This window comes from Sorex fumeus, unplaced genomic scaffold, assembly GCF_029834395.1.
Source record: "Sorex fumeus unplaced genomic scaffold, SorFum_2.1 ptg000044l, whole genome shotgun sequence".
NCBI classification, from domain to species: domain Eukaryota; kingdom Metazoa; phylum Chordata; class Mammalia; order Eulipotyphla; family Soricidae; genus Sorex; species Sorex fumeus.
Window position 1 is genome coordinate 34,890,434 of NW_026606101.1, and position 24,567 is coordinate 34,915,000.

At 39.5% G+C, this 24,567-nt stretch overlaps 1 protein-coding gene across 1 annotated transcript in view; it reads right to left on the reverse strand.

Moving 5' to 3' along the window:
• Positions 1-24,567, reverse strand: part of KIF16B (kinesin family member 16B) — a 327,590-nt gene that overhangs the window by 43,567 nt on the left and 259,456 nt on the right. Inside the window, exon 24 of the mRNA XM_056122148.1 lies at positions 13,468-13,557. Within this exon, the coding sequence (XP_055978123.1) occupies positions 13,468-13,557 (90 nt within the window). The remainder of the gene's footprint in view (positions 1-13,467; positions 13,558-24,567) is intronic.

A 24,567-nucleotide genomic window follows, 5' to 3' on the forward strand; every position in this document is an offset into this window, starting at 1 on the left:
CACGAAGTTGAAGATAACTGACAGTTTCTCATAGTACTGTCATTAAATTAGATAGTGTCCTTAGGTCAAGAGCCATGGAACTTTAGGTAGGAATCAGGAAGTTGAAAATAACTGTCTGACAGTTTCACTCATAAGCAGAGTATGGATAACTAAAGCAAATGAACTTGCAACCCTCCCCCGCAAAAAACAGACTTTTTATTCAGTGAAAGCTATTTTCAATGAAGGGTAAAGGAACGGATGTGGGAAGAAAAATATATGTATCTTTTTGGTTGGGATGGCACTGAAACTGGGGAGAATTATGCAGAGTTAAACTCTTAACATTCTGTAATAGTGTAAATAAGTGTTAAATCATCAGAAAATCATGTTCATTTAGTGGCAGCATTATTTTTACATAATATTTGGTAATCTGTTGTTTTATTGTTATATGAAACATAAATAAGCGTGCCTAATTTTTATAGAAATGATGGAAATGGTTATTCTTTTTACCAAATTAATGAAATAGTTAACGTCATACGTCTTTTTCTATTATAAAGTCTGAATTTTGGGCAAGCAGATTTTGAGGATCAAGTCAGCAACAGAGCTGTAAAAATTCCTGCAATTCTACAGCTTTCACATACCTAGTTTGATCATCTTTAAAAGGAATTAAACTACAATTTTTAACTTCCTTTCAGCCCTGAAATTCCCTAACTTGGATAGTGATGATTAAAATCTCTCTACACTGAGTCAGAAACAGCATTCGGATAGAATAGAGATCTTTTACCCATTATTTTGGTCATATTGCTTTTGAGGAGTGTAAGTTACTTCCTGTAAAATCTCATAGCATTCATATTTGAAGCAAAGATGAGTAGAAGGAGAATAGATTTCAATGTAATAATAAAACATGTTACTTTTCAAGAGGTTGTGGAACAGGAAACAAAGGCAAACAGGAATGCAGTATTCATGAGAAACCTTAAAATGGTACCTTTCCCTGCTCTAACCATTCTCCTTATAGCTGGAGTGGGAAATGATGCAGACATTGGGTTCAGATGGGAAGATTGTACATTAAAGTTAAAAACGATGACTGGGGTCAAATAAATTGGGTATTTGTTGGAGACATGATAGGCCTAAGGAACAGAGGGAGAAAATTTAACGACAGTCCTAAGGCTTGCTTTGTATAATTATAAAATTTGATTACATTGAGTAAAACATAGGAGATTATAATAGCATATATCTGTGACTTAAGAGGAACAGAATGGCACGTTGTTTTGCAATTCCGTAAACAAAATATACACGGAAGACAAAAGGCAAAAACACAATCCATTAGAAAAATGACAAGAATTTTTTTTTCTTTTTAAAAAAGATTAAAGACGACATGAATACTTTTGAGGCTTACTGGCTTCCAGTGACATCCACCATTTCCTTTTTCAATGCTCCTGGACTTAAAACACAAGTTACTAATTTTCCTTTGAAATTTTGAGCAACACTATGCACTATAAAATATGCACTATCTTCCCGTTGTTCATGGATTTGCTTGAGTGGGCCCAGTAACGTCTCCATTGTGAGATTTGTTGTTACTGTTTTTTTTTTTTGTTACTGTCACTGTTTTTTTTGTTACTGTTGTTACTGGTTGTGTAGTGTGTGTGTGTGTGTGTGTGTGTGTGTGAGATTTGTTGTTATTGGCATATCCAATACATCATGGGTGGCTAGCCAGGCTTTGCCATTTGGGTGAGATGCTCTTGGTAGCTTGCTGGGCTCTCCGAGAGAGGTGGAGGAATTGAACCCGGGTTGCCGGGCCGGCCGCATGCAAGGCAAACGCCCTACTGGTGTGCTTTCACTCCAACCCACACAGTCTCTAATTTTTAGGTTATAAAGTCAGAAATCAACTGCAGAGTCTGATAAGACTATCATCAGTTATTTATGATAAGCACAGTTATTTTACTGAATTCCTCATCAAATCGACTTACTATATTCTCATTTTTGATAGCATATTTATAAATTGATCTTTTGGTCTTTTGGGTTTTTTTTTGTTTGTTTAGGAGTCCTGTGCCATGGTGCTCATAAATCTTTGTTTATAATAGCTCCCAGTCTTGCAGTGCTCGGATTTCAGCCCAGGCCTCCTACATGCCGAGGCAGCCGAAGACCTCCAGAATCAGCCACAACCATGCTGAGACCACTCTCCACACGCATGAAGGTACTGGCAGAGGAACAAAGGCATGCGGGTCCCGGGGCTGAGATCTCCAAGCTTGCTCAGAACGGGGCTGAGCATCCTCCACCCAGATCCTCCATCTTCCAGTAGGCCAGGGTCACACCCACCAACTGGTCCCCTGGCGCCCTGTAATTCCATCAACGGCCAAGATCCAGAGACTACAAAACCCAGCTCCCGGAAGAGGACAGTGCAGTCTCCTGCCCCCGTGCCTGGCTGTCCTTGGTGGGGCCCTTTGGAGGGAAGCGGGTTGAGTTTCCCTCCCCGCTTGGAAGTTTCCCTTCCCACCTCTGGCAGCCGAAGACCTCCAGAACCAGCCACAACCATGCTGAGACCACTCTCCACACGCATGAAGGTACAGGCGGAGGAACAAAGGCATGCAGGTCCCGGGCTGAGATCTCCAAGCCTTCCAAGCCTGCTCGGATCAGGGCTGAGTATCCTCCACCCAGATCCTCCATCTTCCAGTAGGCCAGGGTCACACCCACCAACTGACCCCCTGGCGCCGTGTAATGCCATCAATGGCCAAGACGCAGAGACTACAAAACCCAGCTCCCAGAAGCGCGTGGCCGCATTTGCGGCTACACGACATCTTATTATCTCATTCTTACTTTGGACAACCTGGCAGGCTACTGAATGTAACCTGCCCACATGGCAGAGTCTGGAAAACTCCCCGTGGTGTACCCAATATGCCAAATATCAGTAACAATGATGGGTCTCATTCTCCTAACCCTGAAAGAAATGTGGCACTTTAAAATCTCAGGGCTAGGACGAAGGAGACGTTACTGGTGCCTACTCAAGGCAATTGACGAACAACAGGATGATCGTGATTGTGATGATAGCTCCCAGTCTTGCAGTGCTCAGATTTCAGCCCAGGTCTCCTACATGCCAAGGATGTGCTCAGTTTTCTGAGCTCTCCTTCCAGAAGTATGGCATTTCTTTATCTCAGAGTGACTTTCTGCTTGCCTGAGGGTCCAGCAAGCATTGTTCAGGGCTCATTCCTGCTGTGGACAGGGCTCAACCTTAGGGCTGCTCTGGGGCCCATGTATGGAACAGAGGATTGAATCAGACTGGTCTCTTGGAGTGCAACTGTCCTAACCTCTGTACTGACCCTGACCGCCAGCGTGAATTTTTGTCTACAAGACAGTTTATCTATCTCTAATCCCCAGCAAACTGACACAATCCAATTATTTTGTGAGTCATCATCCTCATATTCTGACTTCAACGTTTAGTGCATTATTATAAGATGGATCCAACTGTGGGCTGCCATCAATAAGAAAAATTAAATGCAATGAAAGTTTTTTTTTATTCCAAGTTTTTCTCTTTTATACAAATTCACTTTAAGTTAGCCAGACCTTATATTAAGTCTACACTGTATTAAAGGCAAGAGACAGCATGCATTTTAATATATAGCATCAGCATAACGTTGGATAAAATGGCAGTCCTAATATACAAGAAACCAAAAAGTAATAAAATGTCTTGCCTATCTCTTATGATTTTATAACAATTACACTAATAAGCTTGGATTTTTAAGTCACTGAAAGAAAACCGAGAAGTAAAATGTAGACTCTTTACTATTGAAAACAAAACATTTATATTTCTGTTGCTAACTCATAAAAGTGGACTTTACTGCCATTTCTCATTTATTAGACATTTTTCTTTACTTATGCAATATCTAGCTAATTAGTACCTGCTTTATTTAAAAGTAGAAGGAAAAATTCTACATGGCATTCTAATTGTTCAAATCAGCTATAACCTGTCTTTTCTGAGAAGATGAACCTATTTGATAACTGACAGCATTTGAAACATCTGTACCCTGCAGTTTTGTGGCTGTAAATTTCAGCTGCTCTAGTTTTTGTGAAATGCAAATAATGAAAACTCATCAAAGGGTTACCATAATTCTCACTGCTGACTAGATGGAAGTAGTTCCAACTATCCCAAATTAATAGCAGCTCCCAAGGTCTTATAAGAACAGCTGCCACTGAGAAATTTATTCACAAGCAAATAAGCAATTCTACAAGTTTGATTTGTTAGAGGCATGAAGCTACTCTCCAGCAAAACCTACATGGCTTTGATTAAGGAGCAGTGAATGACCTGCACAACTCTGATCTGGCAACTTGAGCACCATGGTAATACAGTTAAAGTGCTGTTACAGGCTAGTACATTGCTTTGCACACACTAGGCTCTTATGAAACATCTGCTGAGGGAGTGAGCAAGGCAGAATTTTTGGTGGTGGTCCATGTGGAACAGGTAGAAATAATAATCAGGTCACATTACTATCAAAAATTATTGTCCTCATGCCCCTGAAGTGCTGAAACTTGAAGATATCCTAGGTATGAAACCAAAATCGAAAATGTAGGCCAGTGTGCACCAACTTCAATGAGCTTGGAAAACTGGATCTTAGATAAAGATAGTAAATTTCTCATTCCTCCTCCAAACCAGTGTCAATTTCATTTAAGCAGGAGTCAGTGAAGACAGGTTTGAGAACAGTCATACAAACCACAACCATATTTGAAAGAGAGAAACATTTCAGATCTGTAAGAATGTAAGGTTGCATTTTTAAGATTAAATATGCAAGTGAACTAACTCAAAAGTTTGTGTTTTTCCATCTCTAGCTGAGTGAAACATAAGAGGAAGTTACCATTTTTCCAATGTTCAATAAAAGAAACCCAATTTCTAGCTATTATCTGTAGGGCCTTGTCATGGCACAAATCTTTATATGGAAGAGATTTTTTTCATTATTTTTGATTTCATCTGGAGACTTATAAAATTACCCCTCCTTGAGTAACTTGGGAAAAAATATAGACTAGAAAGCAAGAAATAAGACCCTCATCTATCCCCCAATTCCTGATGTGACTTTAAATAAAACTCTTTGGGTATCTGGGCACTTATTTCTAAAATGGGGGGAAAAAAAGACTGCCCAATATTTTGGACCACTTGTTGCACAAATTAGATTTATAATTTGTAAATTGTTGATTGATTAAAAGTTTCCTTGCAGAGAATAGTGTGACCCAAAATTCATGTTTTTGTAGTCTCTGGTGATCAAAAACAGTCAATATGCATTCTTTGTTGTCTAAATTAACTCTGAAAGATTACTTTTCACTGGGAGCTGCTCTATTTGGTGATCTCCAACTGATGCCTCAAGGTAGATACAAAAGAAACGAGAGACTGTGTCATAACCATGGTCCAGAAAGCATCTTTTGGAATTATTTCCCAAATTACTTGCTCTCAGGCCTTATGTCAGGTAGACTGCAGCAGAATTTCCTACTCTGGAGTTTAAGTCCACAGATTTTGAGAAAAGGTCTTAATTAGAATAATTTTGCTCCTTTCTCCCTTCCCCTTCCCTATCCTGGAAGGAAGTGACTTAGGTATTATCAACTAGAGACAGTACAGCGATAGAAACATAGCGTGAGATACCGGGCCTCTGTAACATACAGGTCAGGAAGCTGGCAGCACTTCTGTTCTGCCTGCATAGCTGTTATTAAAAATTCAAGGAGACTGAGGGCTTGGTGCAAATGAATTTAGCTAAGGCTTACTGGATGTTCCCTGTGGCTATGGTTGGTAGCGCTATAATTTGGGCAGTGAGTAGATTTGCAATTTTTATATTAAATTTGGAATGCTGGTTATAAAACTGTTTAGAATGAATTTCAGTGATGGATGGTAAATAAATGTCTAAGACAAATACAAGGCCAATAGCAAGTTTCCTTTCCTTCCCATTTTTGGTGCTCCTTTGGGGAAATTACTTGGAACATAAAGAATGTAAGAAATGGTTCTATCGGCACCAACTGAAAGTTCATAGACAAATGAAATAAGCTCTTGCCTAATCATTTTCTTTCTTCCCACTGGCACTTACTGGGCACACAGACACTGCCAGACTAGAGACAAAAGAAGCTGTTCTAACACAGAAACCTTTGACTTATACTCAGAGGTTCTGAAGATACCTTTTCCCCTCAGCTTCTGTGCAGTGAAATGGGCCCCATGAGGAAGCAACTGCTGAAGATGATCTGACAGGCAGGGTCTCTACTGACTTCCTATGACCACTGGCTTAGGATGCAGACAGGTTGGGCGCATTGCCTAGTCCTCACAAATGTTCACACGTGGCACTACATACTCCCTTAGCATTAGTTTTGAATGTACATTTTAATACATTTACTGTTCCACTTTCATGAGGTTCACCCTCTTGCCTCTGAACAGTTCAATACAAACCTACTTCAGACTTAATGTTATCTACAAGGGACCTCAACAATCCATTTCAATGATTAACTGCTTTTACTATGAGATGATTTCCCCAAAAGGTAAGGTAAACATAGGCTCTAGAAACTGGAAGAGAGGTGAGTTCTGTGTTAAAGGAACTAATCCAGTAAAAGATTCTAAAAGTTGGATGGGTTGGCATGGCTGCACCGTTAGAAGCATGGGTCTCCTAAGCCTCTGTTTTCCCAGTCTCATGTCCTGCCACATGTGACACATTCCAAACCCTGTGGATCGCTAGTCAACAAAGGAAGGTTGGTGGCAAGAGTAATAATACAAGAGCGCATGCATTCGCCTCGCATGTGGCCTACCTGAGTTCGACTAGCAGCTGGCATCCCATATGTTCAAAGACACCACATACGGTCCCTCAAGCCCTGCTGGAGTGATCCCCGAGCCCACCCAACAGTAAGCCCTGAGCACCACTGAGTGTGGTCCCCAAAGAAGGAAAGAAACAGAGAAGTAGTATTGGGGCCCCGAGGTGATCTTTATTCATTCTGATAGCTGAAAAAGGAACGTGATCTCAAAACAGTCACCTTTTTCAGCATCTTGGTGGGCTTTGTTCTGTCTTGAAGGCCTCTCAATGGAGAACTGAACCCATGGGCAAACTTCTTGAACATTAAACAAACTGTAATTGCTTCTTCCACTGAGAGAAGAGAACAGTTAATGAAGCTTTGTTTCTCGGCATATAAATTGATTGATATTTGAAAGGACTATACGGATTTTAATAGAATAAGACAATATATAATTTTCATATAAAGAGCACTGTGGAAGTGATTTGCATGATAAAATTTCAAAGACATGCTCTCCAGCAGATGCCGTGGAATTTTTTATAGTTGCTTTCAATAACATATTTTATCTGAGGCTCTCACAGCCTTTTATAAATGGGCTGTGCCATTATCATTTTACAGATGTGTAATATGAAAACCCAGGGTTTAATTTGATTAAGATTTTATACAAGGACAATGAAGGGGAGCAGAAAAGGAAAGACAGAAGGAGCTGTTATCTTGCACAATTCACATCAGTACATAAAAATGACAAATTAATTTCTGACAAAGGGAAGCCTATTTGGAATCCAGAGTAAGCTGCCAAGAATGAAGAAAATTTAAAAAAATAAAACAATAATCTTAAAAAGTATCCTGAATAATGCATCCCCCAAAATAAGAACCCAGCCCACTGTTACAGTACAGGTGAAACAGAACTGGCACAGCACTGACACATACTCCAAGATCATCATTATTCTTTAGTTCATACAGGACAAAGAGCTTAGTTTTTTCCTATTCATAAGATTTGTCATCATTCAAAAAGAAAGGCTACTGTCTCCTTGGTTTCTGCTTTTCCCTTCGCTTAATCTCTGTTCCACAGAGTTTTACAGAATCCAGTGACTTCTTTTCCTTTTAATTTGTAAGTTAATTTTGCTGGTAAGAACGAACTAAATTCCTTCTCCTTCCTCACACAGACATATGTTATATCTAATAACCAACAACAACCGTTTACTGTTTTAATTGGTTTACCACCCAAGAGTATAAATAGTTTTCCTGAGGGTTTCCAGCTGACCAGCACATCACTCTCCTTAAGGAGATATTCAGTAAATAATTAAGACAATGAATGTGAGTAAATAGGGAGATTAGAAGACTAAACGGAATGGTGGCTAAGGAATTCTTAAAATGTTCTCACTAATAGAGGTGAAGGCCTCAGGGCTCTCAGCCTATCCAATTTCTATGTGTTCTTTTCTAATCCTGTTTTATGCTTTAAATTAAGTCTTTAAAAAAGATCTGGGTAATTTCTTTCTTTCTTTCTTTTTTTTGTTTGCACAGGTGTATTAAATACCATGTACATATGTTCAACAATATTCACAAGGAAGCAGTCATGGGTGTAAAAATCTCAAAACTAGAAAATCTTGAAGCAAAAATCAGAAGTCCACAAGAGAATTCTGAAAACACCAGAAGATGATATATCAACTTGTATTATCACTGCAACTACTGTACTATCATTCCAGCCCCTAATTTCAATCTTTTACCATAAACACATAATTCATTACTTAGAAAAATGATTATGGAAGAAAAAATACCCATAAAAGAAACAATCACACTGCATTGCTGTTTTAGAGGCCTATCCCACTAGAATATGGCTATACCCCAGAAGGAAATGTGAATATACAGAACGCAGTTTTAGACATGGTCCCAAAGGGTCATAAAGCTGCAATTCCAAATATGTCTTAAATTAAATATAAATTTCCATTTTAGCAAGTATATCACTAATTTTATTTTCTAATAACTCAAATGTCTTTTCAATACTTTTTCAGTTTCATTAAAAATTTGAAATCTCATATGAACCATGAAATAGATTTAGTGTTTATCAACTATGATTTTGTCACCCTTGCACTAACAACGATAGTTTCTACTTCCATAGGATAATGAGTTCAAATAGTGAAAGAATAAGGTAAATAAAATTTGTTCCAACTTAGCTTTGAAACAGCTGGCAATCAGAGAAAATTTTCAGGGTTCTTTTATATAAACTCTTTGGCTTTTATACAGAAGTGACATACTTTAGCAAACTGGGTGATTTCTAGGATTATTGTCAGCCCAATTGACCATTTGGAGGTACCTAATTATTTCTAGAACATTAACACTGCATAGAGAGATTGAAGTAATGTGAACCTAGTAAGAGCAGTTATAAATGATGAATATCTAAAAAAACATATTACTGATTCCAAGTCCCAACAAACACATAAGATAATAATAATGTGAACTGAGGCAACACAGCGGGCCACATTCCCAGGAAAAAAAATACAGCTGATATTTAAGTTGATATTTAAAACTTTATCTTGAAAATGTCAAATGGATAGCACTACCTTCCTCTCAAGGAAATAAGATTCATCTAGATTTTGAATGATATGCTGCTGTGTTTTGTATGAGACTGTTATAATCATTGTGTTTTTCATATTGCTGTTAATTTAGAAATATGAAACAGAGCAAAGATTTCCCGGCCATTATACTGACTTTGGCTGCCTACCAGGCTTGTGACGCGAGCTAGCCTCTCACTGCACCTCAGGAGAGAAGCAGGTCAAAAGCACAGCTCAACACAGACTTGGGAGGGGCCCGGGAGGGGAGATCAGAGAACCTTGCAATTGGAAAGCTCAGTGTCCCAACGGCCTTGGTGGCACAGCTTTCAAGCTTTCCATCGAACAGGTGGTGTTTGGTTTGGTTGTTTTATTTGAATCACCATGAGATACACCGTTACAAAGTTGCTCCTTTCTGGGTTTCAGTCATACAATGTTCTAACACTGGCCCTTCACCAGTGTACATTTCCCATCACCAGTGTCCCCAGTTTCCCTCCTGTCAACAAAGCCCCTTCCCCACTCCAGCCTGTCTCTATGGCAGGTCATTTGGTCTCTCTGCCCAAATGTCTGTCTGCCCACCCTGAACCTATCCCCCGGGACCACATACCTTCCTTCTGTGCATTAAGGTTTGCCAGGCAGGCACTGAAAGGTTATCATGTATATCCCTTTACTTCCTTTCAGCACTCAGTTATTGCCCAGAGTGATCATTTTCAATTATTATTGTCATAGCAGTCCCTTGTCATAGTGAAGACTAATAAAAGTGGCCTCCCATTCATATTATTTTCAATCATGGCTACACTGGAGTATCTGAGGATCCCCTGTGGTGAGGGTGGGGCTAGGGTGCATGTGGTCCCTTCTAAAGAAACACTGATCACAAGTCTCTTTGCAGAAGAGGAGTTTCTGTGAGAGATTCTCCTTGAGCAGAATCCAAATTCCATTGTAATGCTCTTCAGAAATCATATACAGTGGTTTTCCACAGCGCTAAGAAAGAAGTACAAGGGGTATCATGGTTGATTCCCTACTCTCATCCCTAAAGCACTCATCACTTTCCACAGGTCTTTTAGTTCACAGAACCTGTGCATTTAATGTTCTCTGTGCTAAGATGTTACTCACTCCAAATTCTCATACCAAGTACCTTCTCAATACTCAGATCTCAGTCAAGTCTTACTCTTTAGAAGGGACTGCACGTTCCTTCTGAAATATGCCCACATGAAGTAGTCCATGCCCAGTTCTCATACCACAATATTACATGGCTTAGTTTCACTTTTTTCATGGCATTTAATATTATCGTTTTATCTAAAATTACCTTTCTTTTTATTTGTTTATTGCTTTCTCTTTTTTATAAGATAAAACATGGCTATCTTGCTCAGAAGTATATTCACAGTGCAGTTTTTCTCTATACAGATTTGTAAATGAACAAACCCAGCTTGACTTTCTTTATCTGAAGGACAATGTTTAAAGTTTCAGCGTGTATGTAAAACATTCTTTTCCCTTAAAAATAAATGGGGACAAATGGTCATCTCAATTCATCAATTTTGTGTGGAAGTAGCCAATCTCCAATTTATTGGTTGACCACTTTATTAACCTGAGGTAAGTTTCTTTTTTAAAATTTTATCTTCAAAGATTGGAGGTATTACGAAGGTATTACTTCAAAACAGATTATAACTGTGCATTATTTCTTGGAAAACTCATTTAAGTAATCCTTTCTCCTATTTCAACTAAAATGGAATTTCATCAGAGTCGAACCATGATGAAGTGTTCAGCACCTTTCTATTCTACAATGTTACATTTTTACTAATATTTCTCCTATATGGCATATAACTCATTTAAAATGATAATGCACGATATGTTCACTCTTCTGTGTCAGCTATCATTAATTTTCCTTATTTACAGTCAGTATATTTCTACAGGGATTAAGATACATAAGCTATGAAACATTTATACATACTTATTAGTATAGTATTGGAACCTAAAATATACAGACTGAACAACAAATAGATCATAGAATGAATGCTGGAGAAACACATAATCCAAGTAAAGCTTTTGTCCTCTTGTTTCAAGTGGAAATTTAGCATGTTAGTATGAAAATTTAGATGTAAGTGAAGTAGTAATGTACTAAACTTATAACAAAACAGATAAAGAATTGCATGGCTCACTTTAAAAGCAAACTGTGGATATGCTATAGTCATGCCTCCAGACCCCAACCAGGCTGTTTCATTCAGGGAAACCTGGAGGGCTGGAGGTGAGTGCCCTCCGCACCCTAAGGGACCCAGTCCCAGTAGCTAAAAACCTCCAGAACTCAATGGCTGCTCTCCACATGCTTGGACAAGCCTTACCCATGAGTGAATCTATTCCTGGACATCTCATACTTTACACCACCAATATACCAAGAGTAGCACACCATATTTGAGGGGGTTTAAAGTAGAAGGCAACCAATCTTAGAGAGGGAAATATATTTTTATTAATATATATATATATATCATAGCACAGCGGTAGGGCGTTTGCCTTGCATGCAGTCAACATGGCCGACCCGAGTTCGATTCCTCCGCCCCTCTCGGAGAGCCCGGCAAGCTCCCTAGAGTATCTCGCCCGCACGGCAGAGCCTGGCAAGCTCCCCGTGATGTATTCGATATGCCAAACACAGTAACAACAAAGTCTCCAATGGAGGCGTTACTGGGCCCGCTTGAGCAAATCGACGAACAACGGGAGGGCCTTTACCTTTACCTTTATATATTCAAATTCTATATGTTCGATTTTGGGGGGCAGGACCACACTTGGCGGTGCTCAGAGTTTATTCCTGGCTCTGAACTCAGGGGTCACTCCTGGTTGGTTAGGGGACCATATGGGATGCTGGGGATCGAACCAGAGTTGGCCACATGCAAGGCAAGTATCCTACCTGCTGTACTATCACTCCAGCCCCTCAATTTTTAAAACTGAATATTATAGTATCTTGACAGAAGAATTTCAGAGACAGCTTAATTATGTCTGTACCCACAATTCTCTACATATCAAGGAACCAGTTTGTTTACAAAAGAAAGACGATCTGTTTTGTTTTTAATATTGTTTTTCAGGTAAAAAAGGATTGAAAGCAGGGCAATGCTTAGAAAATGAATTTGCCCTTTAGGGTGTACAAAAGCCTACATTTTTTAGAATGTTCTAAGAAACAATAAAAGTAGTGATGAAAAACAATACTTAGGGAAAGCGGGTCAGACAATAACTGCTATCAAGAGGTAGTGACCACTGAACAAAATACAGTCAGTTCAAACCAAAATTCCAAAATAACTGTACCTATGGAAGATTTCCCATAGCTTACATAAAATAAATAACAATACATTCATCGGGCTGGAGCGATAGCACAGCGGGAGGGCGTTTGCCTTACACGCAGCCAACATGGCCGACCCGAGTTCGATTCCTCTGCCCCTCTTGGAGAGCCCGGCAAGCTCCCGAGAGTATCTCGCCCGCACGGCAGAGCCTGGCAAGCTCCCCATGATGTATTCGATATGCCAGACACAGTAACAACAAAGTTTCCAATGGAGACGTTACTGGTCCCGCTCGAGCAAATCGATGATCAACGGGAGGGCCTTTACTTTACTTTACTTTACATTCATTGAAAGATACACATTGATTTCTGTAATACTTTCTTTTTTGCTTAAAAATATTTTAAGAACTAGTCCAAAAAGAGAGAAGACTGTCAATGTATTCGTTTGGTCTGGACAGCTCATCTGATGCATGGAATATCTTTTTGCTTCTAAATAATCTCATACTTATACTCCTAACTTCCTTCCATGTTTGATGACAAATTAACTTCCATTACTTTTCAAAAAGTTGGAGACTAAGCATTAGTGTAGTTTTCTTTAGAGAAAAAAGGGTAAATCTATACTGGGGAATGTACTGCTATTTAATTTTAACATGTCACTCATAGGTAAGTTGTAAGTTAAAACATATGTCATAAATTTAGAAAAAGGACAAATTCTTCAGTGTCAGGTTAGAAATAATTGGTTTTGGAAAGTGTAAATATATTTGGAAGAAAGAATAAAAAATTAAAGCTCCTTTGATAAGTACTTAAAATAAAAACTGATGACTATTAAGCTAATAATAAAACAGAAATTGGGGGCAGGGAGAGAAAGAGTGATAATGCAACCAGCTCATTAACTTTAGGAAATGAATGTTCTTAAGTAGAGATAATTACTTCATAACTTACCTCTGAATACTTTAACTTCAATGTCTTATGCATTTCCCGAAAACGACTGTAACGCCTGAATACAGTCCATGTCTCATCTAGGACAGTAATCTATTAATATGGAAAATCAAAATAAATTAGCATCAATTAGAAAAAAGTTATTGAAATAATTTAACTGATTTTAGAAATGATTTTAAAATCAAATTGAAAAACAGTGATTAGCATGTATAAACCTCCTTAGGATTGAAAACATTCATCGAGCTGCATAAATTAAGTCCTAAACAATTGTGTCCTAGTCAAGCCTGAACCTCTGGCCCCCAAATCTAGCTAATAAGTGACAAGTGCTTATGTAGAGTATGTCTGTGATAGCCCTCTCCAGCTGGGTTCAAAACAGTAGGACAATGGTGGAGGGGAAAAAGTGCCTGCCACAAAGACAGGACGTTAGGTGGAGAAAACTGGGAGCATTGGTGGAGGGGAGTGAACACTGGTGGACAGATTGGGGTTGCAGTACTGTTTCCCTAAAATTCAGTCATGAATTTGTAGCTTTGTAATTTAAAGTAGGTCAATTAAAAAAAAAAGTATCCCCAGGTACAGGAGAGAAAAAGCGGGTACAAAAGGAAGTACACTAGTTTTGCACATGACTAACCCAGGTTTATCCCAGGTAGTCCCCTGAGTCCCACCCAGAGTGATCCCTAAGTGCAGCTGGGTATGGTCCCAAAGCATAAATACATTAACCAATAAAAAGATAATAGCATCCCTTTAACATCAACTTGAAGTACAGCAAGGAGATCCACAGAGTGACCCGTCTGTAATGGCAATGAGTAATGGAAATGAAGCAGTGAAAAATAGGGCAAGATAGAGGGAAATATGAGAAAGGAGGACCAGGAGGTGAAAGGGAGAGAAAAAAAAAAAACTCTTAGTACATTTCAAAGGGGCTGGAGCGATAGCACAGTCGGTAGGGCATTTGCCTTGCATGTGACCAACCTGGATTCCATTCCTCTGTCCCTCTCAGAGAGCCCGGAAAGTTACCGAGAGTATCCCTCCTGCATGGCAGAGCCTGACAAGCTCCCCGTGGCATATTCAATATGCCAAAAACAGTAACAAGTCTCACAATGGAGCTGTTACTGGTGCCCACTTGAGCAAATCAATGAACAACAGGAAGACAGTACTATAGTGCTACATAATTACATACTCAGTTCAGCATTTACTGGCAGATGAACTTATTTTCCTCTGACCTTGTTCACCAAGGAGGTAAAAATCATGGGCATGCTCATGAGCCCACATGCCAAATAATGAGGACAGGCTGCTAGACACAACGAATCCCAAAGTACAGGCCCACCAATTCCCAGTTCCATCTTAATTCCCACCTTTCCTCTGAGTTGAACCAACTTGGAGAGCTTCCTTTAGATAGCTCAGATCTTATAGTAAGTAAAAATTTAATTTGCCTAAAACTGAACGCAACACTCAATATGTCGAAAGCTAAACTATTCTTCTTAGTGTCTACACTAGAACTTTTTTGGACTTTTTATGCCCATGGATTTTACCACGATTCAGCTATACTTGGTGCCTCTTTCCCACTACCGTTTCTACTGTGAAATAAGCACTAAGTTCTGCTCTCCTTTAACCGGCTAAATATTGCCTAGAGCTGTCTCCTGCCGTCCTTTGCCATCAATACTATATTACCACTAGCCCAACTAATCCTTCAAGTCTCCTATGGCCTCTGCTGGGATCTCTCACAGATGTCTTTTTGGGTCACACCCGGCGATGCACAGGGGTTACTCCTGGCTCTTCACTCAGGAATTACTTCTGGCGGTGCTCGGGGGACCATATAGGATGCTGGAAATCGAATCCAGGTCGGCCGCATGCAAGGCAAATGCCCTACTTACTATACTATCGCTCCAGCATGAGAAGGAATTTAAAAAAAAAAAAACACCTAAATGTGCACACTTCACCTTTCTCCATAAAACTGCCTAGCTGCTTCACAGTGCTCATGATGAGAAAAGTCCCAGTACTATCCTTGGTACCCACCATTCGCCTCATCTCAAACTCCTCCCCTTTCACGTATCTTCTCTCATGCCTTCTCCCCTATAGGAACATTTTCCTTCCCATCTCAAGGTCTTTGAGTATCACAAGGGTGATATTCATGTATGAAAAATAGAATACTGCACATTAGAGAAATAAACTTTCCATATATAAGAGTTCGCCCAGAGTCACCAGCAAATAAACTACAGGAAATCAGTAAGAAAGCAAAAACAATATTCGGGAGAATACTGTACAGTAGCGCCAGTACAAGTGGTGTCATCAGTCTTAGCAGTTAGCTAGTTCATTTTATTTCCCAAAGTGGCAAATGTGACGATTTGGTGATACGTATCATTTAAAGAAAATTCTATCATTCTGTTTCTGTATTTGTGAGTTAAAAAAGAGTTTTTAAATTGTGACTAGTTTTTGAAGTTTCCTTTTATGACATATTTCTATTAGAAAAAGAACGGGAAGCATATTTACTGAAAGTGAAAATAGCACCAATGCTCTATAACCGTGATTTAAAAATTATAAAGCAGATCCCTCAGGGTGAGGTAGTTAAGTGGGAGCTGGGGTGGAGATGGGCATTTTCTACACTCAAACTCTTCTAAGACACTTAAGAAAAGGATCCAGGGAGACAGGAGGACAAGTTCAGCACCACCAGCAAAGGGGTGTTGGCATCCTCAGGGCAAGAACAGCCACATGCTGCCTTGTCTGGATGCCAACCAGGTGTCAAAGAGAGACTTGATGTTGCTACTCTCCAAAGAATGGTCAGAAAACTACGGAAGGAAATGCACTTGTGACTTGGGGGTAGTAAGATGCATCTGCGCATGGATGAGACCACGCTAAACTGCAACTCTTAGGTCCACATGCATTCAAGAAAGGAGCTGAGACCTCACTCATTCCTCAGACAACACTCTCTGGCTCTCCTCATAAAATCCCTCTTGCACTCATGGTCAATCATGAGTAAAATTTCCCAGATCCTTAGTCTCTTTTGTGCAAATGTGGCAACCTTCTGGAATCTGGCTCTCCACTGAGCAACCATGCTCCCCCATAACTTCGCAGGAGGGAATGTTTCATCCCTTACTCTTTATCCTACTATGAATCGAGGCTGATTTATGTTGTTTTTCTTCAAACCACTGTTTAAATCAATGTTCCTCTATTTTATTTTCAATCAAAATTCCTCCTTTGTGAGGTGAATGTTTTCAGGTCTTATAAATCCACCCCACCTTTCTTCCAGGCCACAGTCCATCTTGGGTCAATCCTCCAACTTCTTAAAGGTCTTGGGGTTTTCTCAGTTTCATCTGTTGCAATACCATGAAAAAAGTCCTTGGTAATTCCATTACCCAACACAGGACCTCTCCAGTACCTTGACCTTACATTTTTCTCATCACTTTTCTGGTACCTTCCTTCTTGAAAACTGTGAACAAATATTACTACCATTCCCTAGCATTCAACCTCAAGTCTCTTTATACCACGTTTGAAATTACATGGCTAGGCTGAACCACAATCCTAGTTAAATCGATCTACTTACTCTCAGCTTGTACTTGCCTAGCAGAATTTAGCTGAAGAGGAAGAGTAACTGTTCTCATTTCAAAGGTACATTCACCACCATGCAAGTCAGCCTTGATTCCTTCCACCTCAGTCATATCACATTTTCAAGCTCCCGTACTTTTTAATTCTCTTAAATAATAGATGCCTAAACAGCTCACCCCATGTTTCTAGACAAGCCCTTATCACCCATTGGCTTCTCACTCTTGCCTGATAATCTTAACTCTTATTTCTCACTTTCTCTCTTTCTTACACTCAGAAACAACAGAACAATACTATGTATATGTTCTCTCCACCAAGTCACCTTATAGCAGCATCTTCATTATACCCCATGTCTTCTCTAGATACTGGGCATGAAACACCAATCAGTGCTCCTACTTAAAGGCAATGCCCTTCTTATGTATTGGAGTCCATCCTTTCCATATATTGGCTAATCCAAAAATAAAAAGTTTTTCTTCGCTCTCTTGCAGCAACACAACCCCATACTATTAGATTTTTTTCTAACATCATCTAAACAAGGAACTGTTTCCCTCATTATAACTCCCATTTTGATATCCTTTTCAACTTTCACTTCCTTCTTCCTTCTGTCCTTCCCATTAAAATAAAAATCCTTGATACAACTTACTTTTCTTATCTTAACTTTTGTTTTCTCTACTCCAATCTAGGTACCATACTACTCAAATTATTCTTTCTTGGTGTGAGAATGATAGTACAGCAGGTAGGACGTTTGCCTTGCACAAAGCTGACCAGGGTTCAATCCCTGGCATCTCATATGGTCCACTGAGCACTGCCAGGAATAATTCCTGAGTGAAGAGCCAGGAGAACCTCTGAGCATTACCAGGTATGGACCAAAAATGATAACAACAAAACAACAAAACATTGCTCTTACTCTCTTAGTCAAGTCTTCGACTTCCACGTGGCTAAATTTACTGGCCGCCTCTTGGTTTTGAATTTTAAGTGATCTCTATAAATCAGGATTTGTCACTGTAAACAGCTTCTCCATGTAACAGTATTCTCATTTTGCTTCCATGCTGCTAAATTTTTTGTTTTCTTTTGGTCATTTCTCCCCCAAACTCTGATCAATTTGGTCAAACCAACAACCTGGATAGAGCCCTGGGGCTTAGTCCTTCAACATGTTTTATTTCCTACCATATTCATTCCGTGGGTGATCACATCCCATTTTAGAGCTAAATTTATATTCCTTGGATGCTTGAATCTCTTCCGCAAACCTAATTTGTATACGCTATTACTTGATACTTCTGCCTACTTAGATGTTATCCATACATCTCTAAATTTAACATGACTGAATTCACCAAAATTAATCATACCTAAACCCAGTCCACTTCCTGCTGCCCCATTTCACTAAGTGACAATGCAATGCCATTCTTGATTAATCCCCAAACCTTGGCATCTGGCTGAATTTATGACAAAAAATCTTCCCCTCATATCTCAGATCCAACTACTCAGCAAATCCTTTCTGCCAAAGTATATAAAAATGAGAACCTAACTACCTCTCACGATCTCCACTGTAACTTCTTGGTCTAGCCACCATTATCAGTTGCCTGGATTAATTTTTACAGACGCCAAGTTGGTCTACTTGTTTCTATTTTTATCCACAGTTCCTTTGCTCCCTACAAATGAAATTTCCTTACATTCTTTCCCAACACAGCAGCTGAATTGATCTCGCTAAAAATTAAGATGAGGTAATTTCTTTGTTCAAAGGGGACATCCTCCCAAAGCGTCCCTTCCCTCTGTACAAGTTCAAGCTCTTTCACTGACCTGCAAAGATATCTAAGACCTGCATCCTCCTCATAAGATGAAGGGTAACAAAGAAACTCACAAGGCTAAAATCCTGAAGAACTTCATAGCCATCACCCTTATTCCAAGCTCTTTAACTTGACGAGAGGAAAAATCCCATAAAATCAGTTTCTCAAAGCAGACCAGTGCACTCTATAGTCATCTTCATTTTAAAGTGTTTAATTTATTTCCTTTAGTTTAAGGAATGGGGTTTCCCCTCCCTCCTCCCCCCCCCCCCCACACATTTCCTTTAAAAAAAGTATCCAGAAATTCAGAAATTCTTTTCTGCAGGTAGCTAGAGCAATCGTACAGTGAGAGCAGATCCAGGAGTGATCCCTGAGCACTACTGGAGGTGTGTCCACCCCTGCCCCTCCGCCACAAAAAAAAACCAAACAAACAACAAATTCTTTCCTCTAAGGTAAAGAAGAGTTTGAATCTGGGTAGAGCTGGAGATTGACTTCTTTTATTAGTATTAATTTCCTGGGCACAACCCTTACTGACATTATCAATACATTGTGTACTGAGGATTTTATCTATTTTTTGCTGCATCTTAGAAGAGTACTTAACACACTGTGGGCATCCAAAATGAAGAATGAGAAGAGCAACTCTGTCCAACCTTCCCATGGATTTGTCTTGAATTTGTCTTGAATCTCGGGACAATGAACCTACGATGCTTTCCCACCCTCTATTTCTCTGAGTTAGCAAAAACTTTCCAAAGGACTCAAAATTAGCAGAAGATAAATCAGATACCCAGCTTAAGTGGGCTGAAGTCTGCATAAAGTTTCCTTTTTTCTGTTCTTGTTACTTTAATGTCTAATTAATACCATGTCACTGTTTGAAAGTGGATTAAATGAAAACTTCTTATCTACCTTATAATTTTGTGTTTCTTCCCTCTTTCCCGTCTTGGTCCAAGGAGGGTTCCTTTATATGAAAGATATCAATATCTTGGGGTCGTAAAGATAGTACAGAATCTAGGTAGACCTTGCATGCCATGAACCCTGGTCCAACCCAGCAAGCAACCTGTATAATTCCCTGGGCCTACACAAGTGACTCCCTAGTCTGAGCCAGGAGAAAGTCCTGAGCACAGTTGGGTGAGCCCTCAGTGGGAGGTGGGGATATCAATTTCCCCAACAAGCACATGCCAAGTAAAGAGACATGACAAAATATGTGGTATCTTCTGGAGTAGAATGAAGAGCATTCCAGCATAAAATGACAAGACAGCAATAAGATAACCCTTTAGAGAGACAGTTCCTCATCCCCCGAATATCCAATATACTTCCTTCAATTTGTTATCAGCCTGGAGTGCTTATAGCATAGGATACCACAAAGGTGGGTGAACAGCATTAGGGAAAAACGGCCTCATGTAGGGAGAATTATACAAAACTCCATTCATATATTCCTTTGACTAGGACTCAGTAAAACCAGTAAAGGTAAGAAGGGAATCTTTCTCTTCACCACAAATCTGTTTTGACTATGACACGCTGATGATTAGAGGTGTTCAATGTTAATGAAGAGGGAAGGAACACTCTAGAATCATTAAATCTGTATGTAGATAGTAAGCTTTCAAAAATGCTGAAGGGGGGGGGACTGGACATATAATACAGCAGGTAGGGCATTTGCCTTGTATGTAGCCAATCCTTTGCTTGATCCCTAGCACTGCATATGGTTTACCAGGCATCAACTGCAGTGATTCCTGAGTGTAGAGTCTCTCTCCCCCTTCTCTCTCCCTCTCTCTCTCTCCCTTCTCCTCTCTCCCCCCCTCCTCTTTCCCCCCTCTCTCCTCTCTCCAAAATCCAAATAAACAGAAGCTCAATCATGAAGATCATTATTGCCATATTTCATTCATTATTTTGTGACCTTATGTCTTGATTTTAAGTTTCAAAGAATGCATGGATTTTGTTTCGTTTTGGCTTAGTTTTTTTTTTAAAAAAAAAAACGTTTTTACTGGCATAACATTTGTTTGTAATGTCATAAGATTACAGCACAGCAGCTTTAGAACTTGACATTTGTATACACTACCTCCTAGAACCCATCAGGAGCCTAGCTCCTAGTCATCAGCACACAAGTGACCAATTTCACCTGCCTCCAACACCCTTTCCCGGTGGCAATCACCAATCTGTTCTTTGTATCTCAGAATTTTTGTCCTTGTTTGACTTCTTTATATTCCGCGAGAGAAATCATACAATCATGATGAATCACGTTTGATGATTTCACTTAGCGTAATACCCTCAAAGTCCCATCTATGTTGTCACAGCTTACTTGATGCTTTAATAAAATGACAATAATGCAGTCACACTCAGATATCAATGGTTTTAATGTATGATCTGAACCAGTTGTTCTCAAAAGTGTGATGCTTTATCAACATGATCAGCTTCATTGGGGAACAAGTCATAAGATATCACCCAGATCTCAATTGGCATCTTAGAGGTGTAGTCCAGCAATCTGTGGTCTGAAACCTTCCAGAGCATTCTGCTGCCTGCTAAAATCGAAGGGGTCTTGCAATAGACTATGGTCAGCATTGCTGCTTCAAAATTAGAGGCAATCATTATCGCCATCCTCCTCCCACATCCCTTGCCTACAGAGAGGCTCTCAAGACCTTGCACAGCAGTTTGGATTTTTTTTCCCAGCCTCACTGAATACTGCCATTCTTACCCATTTCTAGAGAATTAAAAACAACAACAATAACATAAAACAAGAAACACCTCATACTCCAAAAAACTTGCCAACACAGAAATATAAACTAGGCTTCTTTCTGGACAGTTCTTATGAATAGTCTACATAGTTGCACACCCTGCAATGTGACAAGAAACTTTGTGCTAGTCTGCAGGGCGGTGACAAAAATTTAATTCCTCCATTGGTTGTATCCCAACTCTCAAGCTTTCTCCCTGCATGAATCATCTCCTCCAGGTCTCCTTAGCATTTAGCCCACCCTATGATAAAACACACACCATAGACAATTAAGTATTTTAACAATGCTACACTAATATACGTAACTGATATTAACTATATGTAGCACTGTCCTCCCACTGCTCATCGATTTGCTCGAGCGGGCACCAGTAATATCTCCATTGTGAGACTTGTTACTTTTTTGGGCATATCTAATACACCAAGGGTAGTCTGCCAGGCTCTTCCATGCAGGCAGGATACTCTCGGTAGCATGCCTGGCTCTCCGAGAGGGATTAACTATGTTATATATAATGCATATGATTAATGTTTTACTATTTACATAATAATGGACCAAAATATATAAATGACTCTATCTCGTGCCCTGAAAGACTCAAAGTCTTCATTTTCTTTTGGTTGGGGGTGGGCACAGCTGGTGGTACTCTGGGCTTACTGCTGGCTCTGCTTTCAAGGAGCACTCTTAGAGGTATTCAAGGGACCACACATGGTGCTAGGGAATCAAACTCAGGTCAGCCACATGCAAGGCAAGCACCCTATGTGCTTTACTATCTCTCTAATCACAAGATTTAATAGTCTTTTAAAGAAATAAATCTTTGACAGTGATGGGGTGGAAGTGGGAAGATATTCACTGTAGATATTAAGATTTACTGAGATATTATTGCGTGCTTGTAGTTTTCTGAAAGATGGTACTGAGGATTGTTTTGTCTTTTAACTAAAGTGAGGATTCTGGCCTTGACCAGATAAGTCAAAATGGAGAATGATGCCTGCTTTAATCTTGGCTCCACTTCATTCTGAGGAGGTCTTTGGATTGAATTTAATTTGAATTAGTAACATAAGAGTGATTTAAATTTTTTTTCATACATATGTATATACTATAAGTGGCTTTAAGCAATAGCACAGTGGTAGGGCGTTCGCCTTACAAGCGGCCAACATGGCCGACCCAAGTTCGATTCCTCCGCCCCTCTCGGAGAGCCCGGCAAGCTACCGAGAGTATCTCGCCCGCACGGCAGAGCCTGGCAAGCTCCCCGTGACGTATTCGATATTCCAGACACAGTAACAACAAAGTCTCCAATGGAGACGTTACTGGTCCCGCTCGAGCAAATGGATGATCAACGGGAGGGCCTTTAACTTTAACTTTAACTTAAAAATTACATGAAGAACACTATGGATTCTTGATTGATATATTTTAACACATTCTTATTATGAGGTATTGGATTTCCAAATTCTTTGCGGTTGATAGTTCTCACATGTGCCCAAGTAAAGCACTGGGCTACAAGTCTGAAGACTAAAGCTTCCTCTCTACAAAGAAAAACAATTAGTGACCTCCACACTCTCAATCGGCCACCAACATGCAAGCAAGATGATAAAGAATTAAGATGTTCAAAGAAATGGCAGACAAGGCAAACACATGAGTCATTCTTCCATATGAAAATGGTCAAAATCCTTCTTTATAATGGAGGCATCTTTACACTGAGAGCTGGGAAAACAATTTAGGTGTGGTGGGGAGCAGGGGAAGATCACACAGAAAGCAACACATATTTAAAGTCTGAATTTGTCCCCAAATGAAAAATAGACATGAGAAGAGGTGCTAATGCAGAGAGGTGAACTACAAGACATGAATCAGATTTAAAAACTCCACAGCTTTCTTCAGTATTGAAAATACAAGGTATTCGGATATTTCACATCTATGTGGAGCAAATACACTCCAATCACTGAATGATTCTGGTGACACAAATCCACCATTACTAGATCATAAAATAATCAAGATCAACTTAAATACCACAAACATTTCCAAGATGAGCTGCATTTATCTATACAAAATTCTCGGTTGAACAGCTTCCAGAAATTCATGTTATATGCATATTTTTCTGGCTTAAGGACTGCTGATTTTAAGATATCATCAGTATATATTTGCTTGGCATATCCGTGCAAAGAGAGGAATCAACAGTTTTCATCCAAAGAAAAACATTCTAACTGACATTGAAACAGTTTCTTGCAAAGTTATTTTCAACAATTTTATTTTAATAACATTTGTAAGCAGTATATAAAGTATGCATTGTAATACTTAAAAATAAAATTCCCTGTATCTAGGAAAGGTTGGAGGAAATGATCTAATACCAGCTGATGTATGTTTTTAGAAGTTTTATTAGAATTTAAAAATATTGGACTCATGCAGCAACTGAACTAAGAAAATCCTTAGGAAGCATGAAATACATTTATAAATGCTTGAATCTGTACAGTAAAAAAGCATCAATACATTAGATTTAACTAAGTATCTCTTCAGATAACTTGAAAATGAATTGAATTGGAAGTGATCAAAGAAGTAGCATCCCTTTAATCACAGTTCTGCCCAAGAGATCAGTCAAAACCTCATCCAATTCTTCATAGATTGGACCCTCTGCTAAGCTAGCCCTGAGGAGAAACTAATCTTTAAGACTAGACTAAATTGCAGGTTCGTCTTCCTGACTTTGGAGGGTCACCACCTCAAACATTCCTAGCTCTCAAGACATGTTAGTGATTCACTATCAGAATAATCCCCCAAATCAGGTAACCTCTGAGTCAGCTTTCTTTCTCTCCTGGGTGCTGCCTGATACCGTGAAGGCAGTTCCCCGAGGTAGACAGGATGCAATGACACGAAATTGGTGTTATTTTAATTCAGCAAGCTCATTCCAACTTTGAAATGCTTCCAGCTTACATTCTGAGCCACAGCTATTTCAAAATGGTCCAAATTTCCAGGCTTCACAGATGCTCTTGTTTTAGCCAGAGGATGAGGATCTCCCAGGACCAAGCCCCCTGAGCATCATATTAGCCCATCACAAAAGGCTAATGCTACTCCAATTCATCTCCCCC